General features: G+C 41.9%; 1 protein-coding gene across 11 annotated transcripts in view; it reads left to right on the top strand.

Moving 5' to 3' along the window:
• The window catches only part of VWA3B (von Willebrand factor A domain containing 3B), a 77,856-nt gene that overhangs the window by 80 nt on the left and 63,604 nt on the right, over positions 1–14,172 (top strand). For 4 of the 11 annotated variants that reach the window (XR_008469349.1, XM_054221144.1, XM_054221154.1 and 1 more), the window contains exons 1-5: positions 84–2,114; positions 3,756–3,974; positions 5,845–5,939; positions 8,334–8,584; positions 10,637–10,796. Coding sequence is in view for 10 of the 11 variants with exons in the window: in XM_054221144.1 (XP_054077119.1) it covers positions 2,075–2,114; positions 3,756–3,974; positions 5,845–5,939; positions 8,334–8,584; positions 10,637–10,796 (765 nt within the window). In the remaining variant the exon portion in view is untranslated. Of the gene's footprint in view, positions 1–83; positions 2,115–3,755; positions 3,975–5,212; positions 5,373–5,844; positions 8,585–10,620; positions 10,797–14,172 lie in introns of those variants that run through there. The other 7 variants (XM_054221127.1, XM_054221111.1, XM_054221119.1 and 4 more) reach the window with 7 other exon arrangements.

Below are 14,172 nucleotides of genomic sequence, written 5' to 3' on the forward strand. Positions count from 1 at the left end.
CTGCCCTGTCCCGGCGCCGGCCGGCAGGCTCGGGGCGGGGGGCGATGCGTGTGTGACACGGACCCTTAGTCCTTCACCTCAGGGGACCTCGGGTTTCCCCTTCCCAGCCCGTTTCCATGCAGGACATGTGGGTGTCGTCAGGCACTGGCTGCGAGGGCGTAGCGTGGCTACCGCTTGCCAACGCCCGGCGAGCCACATGGCCGCGCCTCACCTTGGCTGGCCCCGGTGGCAGGTCAGGCCTTGCTCCGCGCTCCCCCTCTTCCTCACCATCCCCCTGTGGTTTTTGCCAATGTCACCCTGTGCCCTGTCCCGGCAGCAGGCAGCTGCCCACCTCTGGCCGCGTGCACGGTTCACCTGGGGTTTGGGGTTTCGGGTGGCATGGGGTGGCTTCCCAGGCTGTAACGCACGTGGGTTTCCCGAGGTGTTCCCGTGTGTCAGGACAGGCCGGTTGTACAGCCTTGGCGAACACTGTTAAAAATCTGTTAAAAATTCAAAGCACACGTGGGGGGTGAAGGTTTTAGCAGACTGTTTGCACTGGACAGAGTGGAAGGGTAGAGGTGCCCAGATGAACTCCCGTTCACGTTTCTAAAATAACCTTTTTTGATCCAGACTTTGGGCTGATGGTTATCCAGGCTGTCACCATTTTTGACTTGCTTGCCTTTCCAAGACTTGAGGTAAACTCGCTGTTTCCATAGGAATTCGCTTCTTTTCCTCTCAAAGGCTCCTTTTCACGTGGCACCAGCATTTCACATCCAGGTGCTGCTGAAGTTGCTGGGGGTGGTGCCAGAGGCAAACCCAAGGGAAAACCCATCACCACACTCCTGGGCCTCTGGAAGGTGAGATCTCACCCGGGATTCATTCTCTGATGCAGACTGCTGCCTGAAATGTGCCTCAGCTCTGGCACTAGTTCTGTAGCCTGAGAGAAGTGGCACGTGAGTCTGGTGGCTCACTATGGGCACTATCTGCCCTGGCTCCCCTGTGGCAAGGGCTCCTTTTGACTGCACTGGTGCCAAGTCCAGGCGAGTCAGGGCTTGTGCTGCTGGGGGGCATCTTCTGCACAATGCCTGGGGTGTTAGGATGCAAAGCAGAGTCCTGCTTTTTTTTTAAAGTCCTCCCTGCTTTTCACACATGGTCTTTCTGCACGAGCAGGACAGAGACTGGAATGGTTTACATGTTTCCATATAAGTATTTAAAACCATGTAAGAGGAATAAATGGCATGTTTGGTTCTGCAATGAAGAAAGAGGGAGGAGGCTAAGTCTTTGGGTTATTATTTTATCCCATTTTTGATTTTCCCATAGGAAAACCTGCTTGATGACAATAGCTAGCAGCTGGCCTGCTAGTGATTCATAAATATCCCTCATTCATTCATCTTATTTATTAAAAGAAGGACCAAGTAAGCAGAAAAACACCGTGTCTCAAAGTGATACACTCAGCCTGTATATGCTACCTTGCTTCGCCTGGCGTTTTGTTTTCTATTCATATGTTGTCTTATTCACAGTTCGGCCTTATACCACATACACGTACCTGTATACATGCATAATTCTATTTCTTTGTGAATCATCTTGTAGTCCTATAGGCAAAGTTATGAATCTCTTCACAAAACTGCATCGCAGATACTCACAGGTTTAGTCATAAATTGGATTATAGCAAAGGTAAGGTATAATGCAAAGCAATAATAGAATATAATACAACTGGTGGACAGCAGGCCAAAACACCACACTCATTTTTCTAGCATATCTGTATGGAAACTTCCACATTGGCTCTTTTTTTATGATAATTTAGAGGGAAAGCACATTTCCAGTTTCCCTCTTTTCCATTTCTGAGTATAGGGCTTCCTGTCAAATCTGACTTCAGCCTTTCTTGACATGGGGAACAGCTACCGTTTTTCATTTATAATATTGTTTTTCTTGAGGAAAATTTTGATCTTAACCTTCTGCTCTTTATTGTTGCCTAGGCCTGTGCAGCTGATCTCCAGTTCATACTGACATCTGCATATTTAAATTTTTTTAAAACGTAATAATTGCTCAGCTTTTTAGGAAGATATCGAAGAGGAGCTGTCAATTGAGATCTATCATGACTGGCAATCTATCTAAGAGGCTTGCCTGGAGTGACTGTGAGTATTTCAGGACTATTTTTGCATAGGTTCCATGTTTTCCTGGAAAACTTCCAGTTTCCTTTGCAGCATTGTGGTGTGCAGGCTGCTAGCGGTGTTACAAGCCATTCTGAAGCTGTGCCCCTCTCACCCGCGCTGCGTATGGGGTGCTGTGCTGGCCTTCCTGCGTTTTCAGAGGAGGAAACTGGGAATGACTGTGCAAGTGACTATAGTCACAGAGCCTGACTATACACAAAGCTCGCACAGCTGCAAGCCTTCACCTGTCTCTCTCTCTCTCTCTCTCGTTCACATCTGTCACTGCTGCTTCTGTATGGAGTGGAGGAGGAGGAGGGCTGGTAAAACGCCAACCTCTACAGGCATGCCAGCCCAGCGCCCGGCTTGTAGGACTGATGAGTGTAAAAGAGCTGGTGCCAGTCTGCACCATATAGAAGGCTATGCTCACCAAGACGTGATTTCTGAAGATACAGACTCATTTCCTCTATGTATTATTAACTGAGGAACAGTCTATCTAATGAACCTTTATAACCAGTCAGTTGTTGTAACATTTGATCTTAGCAGACAGTTCTGATCGTGTTTCATACTAGACTGAATGTTATTATTTAGTCATTAAAGACAGAAGTACCCTTTTTCGTATTTCGGACTAGTTTGATCCATGTGGTACGTTTACAGCCATGTTACAGTTTATGGGCAATGAGAGACTGGGATACTCCAGATAACATTGATGCTGGGGAAAATGGACAGAAATATCAAAAGTCCACAGAAAATAAACTTAGATACAGCAAGGATATTTAATCAACCAGAGCCAGCTTAGCTCATGCAGAGTATTTTAGGAATAAACAGGAAATACTGAAGTCCTCCTAGAACCTCTGCGCTGACGAACAGAGGCATTACTGTTGTCATTGCTTCCATTTCTGCCTCAACCAGTCTAGGCTCTGGGCTGTTTCTGTGGCCAGTTTCAAGTGGAGCTAGCCCAGACAGCTATACATCAGTGCTGAGACGTGTTCGTTGTTCTGTAGAACTTAAAATGAAACTGGGTCTTCATGTCCATGATTTCCTGTGCATGCACATGATCCATCACAGCCTGGAGCAGATACTGCCAGAACCATCATTTATACTTGGGGTAAACGATTTCAGGAGAGGGAGTTTCACCAGCCTTGCAATGAAGTCAGGATCTGCTGCTGACGCTGCTATTGCTTATGGAAGGAGTTCGACATATAATGGTTCAGAAATCCTTGTTTATTGCATAATGCTCCTAATGTGTAGTGGTGATCGTCTGGCAATCTTTGAATGCCTGTTATGAGTTCCAATTCCCAAGATTTAGGAGAGTTGTCTTAGAAGCTGGAAGAATTGCCATTCAGCAAGCTCGACTTAGCTTTCAGGGCTATGATTTCAGCATACAAGAGACATTTTCTTTAATAAATCGAAGGTAAATGTATATGGATGAATAAAAAGACATAACAGCAAGTAGATGTGTAGGACAGAAAAGCTTTCCAGATTAAGAACGTTGTTCAGTATAAGATAAGAAAACAAGAGGTGAGCTGTATGTGTACAGAGTATGATGGAATACGGATAAAGAAAGGAGACAACTCAAGTGAATCGTTTGATTAAGCATAGCCTTTCTCTCATTTGTCTTTACAACAGATTGCTTTGATTCAAAGCACAGACTAGATCCTGAAGATTCCCATGAGGCACAGAAGAAGAAACCAAAAGAGAAGGAAAGGAGACTGGCAGTCAGTCAGTGGGACAAGGATGTACAACCCCTCGTTTCATCTTCTAAATGGCTTCAGCTTCATGGGCTCAAAAGAAACAAATTGTCCCTATCCCAGATTTTGTCACAGATTGGATTCCAGCACAGGAAAGGTATATGACAAATCAATAATAGAACAATAACCCCCCCTCCCCCAGCTTTGAATAGTCTGTAGGGTCATGCTCATTTTGCACCCCTGTGTACACAGAGGAGATTTTCATGTCTCTAATCTTCTGATAATGGCAGAAAGGGAAGCTGTATCCATAGTTGCTGACATTGCCAGTTCAGAGAACTGAGGAACTCCATCTCCTTTTGATCTGACAAGGGCTCAGGATCTGAGAAGGGCTTTCCTTACTCAACTGTACTGTTGCTTTACCCTAGGCTCCAGTTCAAATCCTCTCAAATTTAGCTATAGCTGGGAAACAACTTGTGCTGCTGAGGCTGTTAGTCTTTTTCCTGCAAATAACACACCGTAAGATCTCTGTCCATTTTTAGATGGCAAATATCATGTATGCCATGCCATAATCTGTGATCTACTCGTTGATCATCAGGGCTAGACAACCTGCTTGGGAATGGTATATTATTTCCAGGGATCCAGCTCTAAGGAAGCAGTTAAATTTGATTAGAATTCAGGCTGCTTTTTGTGCAAAGTCAGACTATAGAAAAATGTTCTTTTGCAGCTATCTGACAGCTGGAGGGAAAGAGTTTGCTAATAATTATTAATCACTGCCATAATAGTGCTTTGCAGAGCATGGTAAGATAGTCTTTTCTTTGAAGAGCTTGCTGAAGAGCCTGAGAAGTAGGAATTGTAATGTATTGCAATTGTTCTAGGTTGCATAATTTAAGATTTTGGCTGGCTTGTGTCCATAGGTCATTCAAAGATCAACAGTGCAGATCCTGAAATCCTGTATGCTGTAGATGAAGAAGCTGTTAAGCAGGGTTAATGTTGCCACAGCGTAATTTTAGGAGCAGTATGTACTAGCTTAGCAGGGCAGCATGCTGTACAGAATAGCTGCTTTGTGACGTTAAATATTCCCACCCCTAATGTTTTCCTATCAGTGGAGATCCTGTAGAAGATTTCTAGCTACTGAAAGAGCAGTGCAACCTTTTCCTTAGTTGCACCCACTTCTGCACCCATTTAGTTGTGTAAGAGAACAGCATTATCTGTACCAGATTTTGTATTTTGTTTGACAGACAAATATTTGCAAGTCCTGTCGTGAGGTAAATGGATAATACAGAAGTTTAATTGCCTAAACCTTTCCTTTAATAAAAGTCCCATGTAGGTTTTTGGCCTAGAAGTAATTAAATGTGGGGTTTTTCCCCCACTTCTGACTAAACTGGCAGCGACCAGCAAGAGCAGGGCTGCTCCAGGGAGGGAAAATGAGCTGGGAGCCAAAGGGGACCGCAGCCCAGGCAGTGCCTTCACCGACCAGGACGCAGTCCTGCAGCATCCAAGCACCACAGGCAGCGCAGCGTGCCGCTAACAGTGTCCACAGACAGTCCCAGACAAGGTGAGGCGATGAACCATGTCTAGGGTCCAGCCAGGAGCCGCGGGAGATGGAGCCAGAGACAAGACTGGAGACGTGGCCACAACATAGGTCTAAGAGCCACATCTAGGAAACTGGACTGGAGACAGGGCTATAATATAGGGCTGAGAGGTCTATCCAGGAGAGAGGTTCACTAGCAGAACTTGAGATGGGTACACCTACAACACAGCTAAAGCAAAGGCTGGGTGCCCAGGTCTAACCACCCTCGGGGTGGAAACCCCAGGTGAGGCTGATCAGACCTCAGTCAAGGCTTGTTGGTGCCCTCAGGGCCCCAACATAAACATGGCCAGAAAAAGATGTAGAACAAAAACATAATTAGAATTTCTTAATGTCAGGAGTTCAATACAGATGCACATATGGATGTTATGCACATCAACCTGAAAAATATCTGAATCCTTATGACGAGCAACTTGATCTTTTGTAACCTTTACTGTAGATTATGTGACCACTTTGGGGAAACTTGTGGCTTCTCGGTATGCAGATGGTCTGTTTCCTCAATACAAGAGAGCACAAGATGGCAGCGTGTATAATGTAAGTATGACTGACTTGTGGTAACTTCCCTGGGCACTTAGAATTTATTATCACTGTAGCAGAATGATGTGACTAAAACGTCTCCCGATGGCATGAAATACTTGCGTTCTTTGTGCGAGAACTTTATCTCTTGATCTTTTCGTTTTCTGTTTTGACAAACTGTTAGTAACAACAGTCAGCAGTAGAGAAGCTAGATATCTTTTCCTTTTTTTTCCTTGCAAAGTCTTACGCTCCTGCCTTGGTGCAGCATTGCAGTAAATCTTTCCAGACAAGACCGTAGTTTCTAAGCAACGTTTACCCTGCCTTGAAAGAGGGAACACTTAAAAAGAAGATGCTCAGCTGAGTTAAAAAAAATAAAATCGTAGTCAATAAAACAAACGGGGATGCTGAAATAAGAAGACATAATGCGCTGTCATTGCCAATGCAAAGCGCTGCTTTTCTTAGTGCCAGCGGGTCACACAAAAGGCTCAGCCTACTCTACAGAGACAGCTAGCTGGATCTCTGCCCAGGCTCATGTTCTAAGGAATGTCTTAGCAACAGCTGCTGGCGGCCCCATTGTTAGGAGGATGGATTCTGATTGAAAAGATACGCATGTGAGCGAGGAGGGGAGAGAGTTAATTCATAAAGGATTTTACAAAAGCAAATGGGCTGTCATTTTTTCTGATAACCAGAGTCACTTCTGAGGCACGTGGCTTAAAAATGGGAAAGGAACAATTTCAGGGGGCCTTTTCCCCTCATTTTTTCCCCCCATTAATTCCATATGAAATATCTGCATAATATCTTTTAATCTTAGGACATGTTGGGAGCAGTAGGAAACACATTTCTGGTAGCATTAAGGTAGCAATGGCACTATTCAAGATCTGGTAAGATCTTTTTTAGGATATAGTGTACAATACTATGTACAGTTACCACAGGCTGAGATGAAGCCATTGAAACCAAAACAGGTACTGGGAAGAGCTACTAGGATGAACTTCAATGGAGTGCTGATCTTATAAGAGGGCTTGGGTGATGTTGATGTATGTAAGTAAGATTGAAGAAGGCTGACAAAGGGTAGCATTATTGCTCTTGAATGCCTACAGAAAGGCAAATTACAGGGATAGGGAAAACCTAAAGTTTTTTACGCTAAAAGGCATGCTAGTCTAAGAATAAGTGGGTATGGACTGCCATGAATAAATTTAGGCTGGACAGTCAAAAGTTTTTGAGCCCTCAGAGAAATGGGAGTCTGGGCTGGGCAACTAAAAGTGAAGGCGTGGTGCAAGAAAATGGCTCTATTTTAAGATGGAGTTTGGTCAGTGTAGTGTAATAAGCTTCTTTGTAGGAGTCTGGCTGTCATAGGAGGAAACTGGATTTTCTAAGTGCTCCTTCGAAGGCCTACATTCTTTTGGCAGACAGCCTGAGACTGTATCTGGGAGGCACATTACAGGGCCCTAGCTGACATTAAAGAACAGAGAAAAATACGAATGAGACGAATAAGTGTGCAGACTGACACATAAAATATTTTCTCCCTGACAAATATTCTTTTTTAAAAACATTTGTATTTCCAAGGTTTTGTACTTAGTCCTGAAAAGGTAGTTGGAAGTAGAAGGCAGCCAGTAAATGAGCTTACATGAGTCAGAGATACTGGGGCAATGTCTTTACTGCAACCTGTAGTGAATTTTTAAACCCACAAATCATTTTGCATGGTGAACATATATACATATATTCATAGGGAGGGTCGGCCGTTTTTAATTTTAATACTGAATCTAGGTTTTTCTTATTTGACTGATACAGTATGGGACATTTTAGTTGTTGATTGCAGCTGCCTAAACTAAATCTGCCTAAGCACCTACCCACAAATAGTTAAGCTGCAATGCTGGGCATTGTTAGTGAAATAATAGTACAAACAGGAAACATTTTACATTTTCCTTTCAAATGCTAAAGACAAGTTGGAGATTGAAGTGCCCCAGAACCAAAACGTATGCTGCCTTGTATCATTGAACAAAATTTTAAGGGCCAGTCAAAATTCTAGTCTAAGAAGGGACAAAGTTTCTGTGTCCTTGTTTGTTCACCCATCTGCTCTCCAGCCCTTTCTACTTCTTAGTCTGTGTTCAGCTCATTCTAATTGCTCCAGTCTTGAGACAGACAAGTCAGCCCACTGGCACTGTCCCATGCTTGTATAAAAAGATTATGAAAAGCAATTAGGGCAAAATGTGGTGTCTTTTCTACTATCGCTTAGATGCGTTTGTCAAGTATTTGCTCTTGAAATAGTGAAGAAAAATGGGTTGTTTTCACTGCTACCTTGGCTGGCATATCTGGCACTTGCAAACCAGCTATTGCAGCTGTGCTGAGCTTGGGGCTGCATTTGTGTTATTTGTTTTGATGTTCAATTTCTTTCTCTCCCTTATTTACATAAAGCTGACAGCCAAAAAAGAACTGATTCTTCATTTTGTGGATTGTCTAATGGGAGCTATTGAGCTATATAAGCAGCGAATGGAATGGTTAACCAGTGAGAGCCGGCAGATATTTGGAGTGATTCAAGAACAGTGCATTGTCATTGTTTTGGATTTTGGCGCTGTGGCTCCAACTGAATTTGATCTATGTCGGGATGCACTTTCTATGGTACTTGTGGAACAGGTGACCCAAATTGCCAAATTCAACCTCATTCGGTAAGCAACAAGAATCATGGAATTGTAGAATTATAGAAGGGTTTGAGTTGGAAGAGACCTTTAAAAGTCATCTAGTCCAACTCCCCTGCAATGAACAGGGACAACTTCAATTAGATTAGGTTGCTCAGAGCCACGTCCAGCCTGACTTTGAATGTTTCCAGGGATGGGGCTACAAGCCCTACTAAAAAGTCTGTCTCCATCTTTCTTATAAGCCCCCTTTAAGTATTGAAGGGCTGCAATAAGGTCTCCCCAGAGCCTTCTCTGCTCCAGGCTAAACAAAGAAGTCCACGTCTGCCTGTTGCTGGAGAATAAAAAGGAGTCTCATATCATATAGACATGTGTTTGGATAATATGCTTTCAGTAGTGGAAAATGTCATGATTCATGTCATGGTAATATCTACAGATTTTCCACCAAGTTTCACCCATAGTCATTGCGAGCTTGCTACTTCCATTTAACAGAAGACCATTGTTCCCTGAAGAACAGGTAAAGACTAACAGAACCCAAATACGGATACATTCCTCCTACAAATGTAGCACAGAAAAACAGAAAGATAAGGGGGACTTTGCAGTAGCAGTAATGCTCTTCAGGCATCTAAGTATTGTGGAGTGAAACAGTGAGGTCCCATCTGACTGCCTAGGCATTCTTGTCTCTTTAGGCATTACAGTGTCTGCCTTACAGCTAAATGTACACTCCCCCAAGTGCCATAGGCACGGGCACAGTCATTCGTATTTCTATAGATTTCCATGGTCACACAAATCAGTGGCAGAGCCAGGAAACAATACTAGATTTCCATAACAAAAGACAAGTGCTTGTTCCCTAACATGAGTAAATGATTTTGTGTTTAGTTACAAACAGAAGAACAGAAGCAGCTATTCAAATTTATCTGTCTCTGCACAAATTATCATATATGCATAAAAGTTTTAACATATAAGCGTGGTCTTGGATAGATGAGTAGAATTTAGTGACTATGAAAAAAAGGATGCAGAAATTAGAGGTCATATAATTTTAAAATTGGTTCCACAATGATAACTTGCATCTACGCTGTGATTCTTAAAGTTGTTTTACCCAAGCTTCGTCCTACCGATTTGATTCTGGTGCCCTGTCTTATTCTCTAGCTTGTGATACAACTGAGATTTCAAAAGCAGAAGATAACTTCCATAGCTTTTGAGAAACACATAAAACATTTCCTTTAAAAATGATCTGCAAAGCCAAATCAAAGTTGAGACACAATAATTGTGTTCATCAATTTGTTTGTTTGTGCAGGAGGGAGATAAAGGACAATATAGCATACAAATTATTAGAATCATAGAATCATAGGGTTGGAAGGGACCTCTGGAGATCATCTAGTCCAACCCCCCTGCCAGAATCTTGGAAAACATACTTGTCTCCTAGATTTGCAGGAAAATCTTCAAAATAGTGCTTGAAGGAATGTCACAGATGACTGAACCAGTTATTCTTTTTTATTTGCTTTCTGTCTTCTTTATGTACAAGTATGCACAGGCACACATGCTCATATACTTTGTACTTCTGTATTGCCATTAAGATGAAGGCCTTTGGTCAATTAAAATATCAAAAAGCTTAGCATCATAAATTTATTCTGATGGGTAGGTAAAGATCAGCCCTACTATAAAAAAGGTGTGTCAGTTAAAATGGTCTGACGCAAAGGTCATGCAAAAAGTTATGGAAAGAGAGCCGTGGAAGCCAGATTTTTTTTCATATACATATTTAAAACTTGATTGTGTTTTTATATTAATTAGAGACATGAATTAGGAACTGTTTTTGAAGTACTTTAGCTCTCTTGACCCTACTTTGGAAACAGTTGTCTCAAAAAAAATTCTTATTAAAATTACAGTATTTTTCTGAGGGTTTTATTTTCCTAATGGTTTTATTTTTCCTCTACTTCTTTTATTGCAACTCGAGATTTAGTATCTGTGGCTTATTGTAATTATTACTTAAGAATATAAACAATAGTAACAATAGCAGAGCTCCACTCTTTTACTCTGCCAGGATTATTCTCACTACTTCTGATTTATAGTTAATGTCATTTTCAGGGCTGCTCAGGATCTTATGAAGTGGCAACAGAAATCTGCTCCTGTGTCTGAGCATACTGTAGAGTCTGCTCTTACGTGGCTCTGGAAGCTGGACCATATGACAGCTGCCAGCCATACCAGCTCTGCTGAAGCCCTGCTGGAAGCCATGAGTGATGAGGCGGTAAGCTCATACATCTTTTCAGAAGCCTCAAGTAAATCCAGGAATATTCAGTGCCAGACTGGCTACTGTGATTTGCCCTGATGAATACTGCAAAGATAAATATTAATGACAGCATTTGGAAAGTTTTTTTTCCCCAAGCATAGCTGCATACTATGTTTACTGATGGCCTGCTTATGTAAATGTACGGCATTTTGAATGCATAAACTTGTTTATTTTCTTTTTTAGAGTACACAGAATAAATTACATAGTCAGTCATTAAGGGAAAGAGGAAACATCTTCCCTTCCACTTTCTTTGCCATATATGTTTTTCAGGGCTTCCAGTTTATGAGAAAACTGGTAGTATCAACATTATTGAAGACAGGGAAACTATTTTTATTTTATTATGTATCCAAAGTGCTCATGAAAAATTATATTTAAAATCCAAAATAGTAAGTACAAATATTTATTGAAGCATTAACTCATGATAGGAATACGCAAATCCTTTTTCATCAGCCAGGTTATGGCTAGAGTATTTTCCAGGACAAAAAGACAAAGCATGCACTGGTCTTGCTGCAATTAAATTCTGTTTGGTTCTAAAACTACCATATTACTTTATTTATTATAGCAGACTCACAAGACATAAAACATGTATGCCATCATTTCAGCTAGTCACTTAAAACTTGTGTTGTTAAAGAGACATTTTATGAAATCTGCTTACAATATACATTGTTTCTGTTCCCTAGCACCCAAATTTAATGGAAAACTGGGCCTACTGTGTGTGGACTAGCATAATTGGTTTTCACTGCCATTAAGGTCCATCCCTGTGCACTGTTACAATACTAACTCCTTTGTAAGTCTCTGAGACATTGTTTGAAGGAGAAGGTAAATTTGGCTTGACTTTCCTTCTGGTTCCCTGTGCTGGTGGATTCTCATCCATATGAACCTTGATGTTTGGAAACTGATATTAAAAAGGAACTGGGTGAGGAACAAATTGTGCAACAGTGAGATTTTTTATGACTGCCTTTATAAATGCCTCCTTCATAATTTTTATTAACATTTTCAATTTGCAGTATATTACTGATTTCCTGGTGGCAAACAAAAAAGATCGTATTTAGATTTCAGTATTGTCTGGATTAAAAAAAAAGGCTTGTTGGGCCTGGTGGGTCTGTGTATGAATAAAGAGAAATTAAAATCCATCCAACAGGGAGACATCTATAATTTTTTTCTGCGCATTGGTGAGCTAATGGGTAATCTGGGGAGTTAGTTGTGGCAGTGTTCAACATAAAACAAACTTCAATTACTCCTAAATACAGTCTAGTTAAAGGTGTCCCTGCCCGTTGCAAGGGAGGTTGGACTAGATGACCTTTCAAGGTCCCTTCCAACCCAAACTGTTCTATGATTCTATGATTCATTGTCATTCATAACTGACAGTTCACTTGAGTGCAAGCTTCGCTGTACTGCAAGCTGGGGGAGACCCCATTCAGTCCTAAGCAAAAGCTGCATAGTCACTGAACAGTCATAAACGACTCATTCCTCAGAACTGCCTTCATCAACAGAAGTTGCTCCAAATCAATAGCTCTTTTTTCTCTAGACTTGGGTCTTCCTGTCATTCCTTTAGCTGAGCTTTTCTTCCCATGTGTGGTGGCTCCCTAAATTTCCTTTCCTCACGACCTGTCAGTCCCAAGCTCAAGTTGTCTCTTCTGTAAGGTTGCAATCCTTTGAGTTCTACCTGCCACAAATGCATCCTGAGCGTTTAACTTGCGGTTCTGTACAGGTGCCACTCTGCAAGGTGTGGGTCACCCATCCAGAACACACCTCCCCACCAACGTAAAGACTATGAGGAACTGTTCATGTTGTTCTCCTTCCGTTCTTGTATGAAGTTTGTCTGCTTGTTCAGATGGCTGCATAAATTTAAGTTTTCAAAATATGAAGGACTAAATGGAAAGGTTTTAACCTTTCCCCACTAATCTGTAAGGAACATTTCCTTTGTGGCTTGATATTGCTGGGTTTGTAGTTAAGTACAGTGAATTGTCTGTGGGTAGCAATTTTGTTTATTTTCTCGTGAGGAGTTGATTCTGCATCAGCTACGTCCAAGAAATGTCAGCATTTTAAAAGTTGCAGAGGCAGGCAGTAAATCCTTTGGAGGAAGTGTGAAAATTGATATCCTTATTGGATATCAAGTTTATGAATTATTGGCAGCCTTAGGAGGGAGGGGGAGAAGCTGTGAGTCTGAAGGAACACAGGGAAAAGTGGTTGTGCAATATGCACACATTCCCCCAGTTCAGGAGCCTCTTCAGCAAAAGGAATAGGAACAATTTATTATCAAATGACTGGGTCTCAACTGGGCGAGCTGTGTGCATGCTCAGGTAGCTTTTTAGCTGGATGAAAGAGAGAGGGAACCTTGTAAAACTGAACCAAAGCGCAGATAGATGCAAGAGTTATGTTTCTGTGCACCTTTTTCTAACGCTAATAAGTATTTTGTTAATCTTACACTTTAATGGAACACATTCATTTTTCTCTTTAACCTTAGTATTTGTCTAGAACTAACAGTGGTGCCAGGATACCTGGCTGACCACAGCCCTGCTTGCTCTCAAGCAAGTGTGGTCTGTAACTATGGGCCTCGCCTCCCACATACCATGTCTTGACCCCTCTACAAGATCCAAGGGAAGCCTGAGGTGGCTAGGTGCTCCTTCGTTAATTTGCCTGGTCTAGCCTGAGAATGAGTTGCTGCTTGGGAGAGATGTCTTCCAGTGCTGAGGATTGGCCCAAGTATTTGTGGCAAAAGGTAGAGGAGGGAGACAGCTTGAAATCCAGAAGTCCGTGTCAGTTTGTATCAACATGCTTATGATGTGGGACAGTACAGAGATCCTACAGCCTGGAAGCTTCGAGTACAAACTGGACAAAAGATGTTCATCTTCTGGTTTCAGCTCAGGGAGCTGAAATATAAATCAATATCAACAGCAGTTAGTGGAAATGCATGAACACACAGGTGATACTGAATTTGCTTTACTACTGCATGAAATGACGTGGGTGCAGAAACATTTCCTCAGTGCCATCTCCGACTCAAATAGTTGTCTTCTTTCTTGTGGTGCATGTCCCAGGATTCCTAGTCATACTTCAGCGTAGTTTTTCAGTTAAAAACTATTTATCAGATATTTATCAGTTGGTGTGTACCATACCACAGGCCTGATGAGATAGCTGTTCATGAGATATCTGTTAGATATGAGATATGAGATAGCTGTTGTTACATTTGTTTTTAATGATGGCAAAAAATTCAAGAATCATACTTACTATAAGGATTGTTAGTATGGATAAGCACAGGTAACATCAAATCCCTCATAATGTAATACTCAAGCAATAACTAAAGGACATTTCTTCAGCTTCTCTCTCTTCTTGC

Source organism: Rissa tridactyla, chromosome 1 (assembly GCF_028500815.1).
Source record: "Rissa tridactyla isolate bRisTri1 chromosome 1, bRisTri1.patW.cur.20221130, whole genome shotgun sequence".
NCBI classification, from domain to species: domain Eukaryota; kingdom Metazoa; phylum Chordata; class Aves; order Charadriiformes; family Laridae; genus Rissa; species Rissa tridactyla.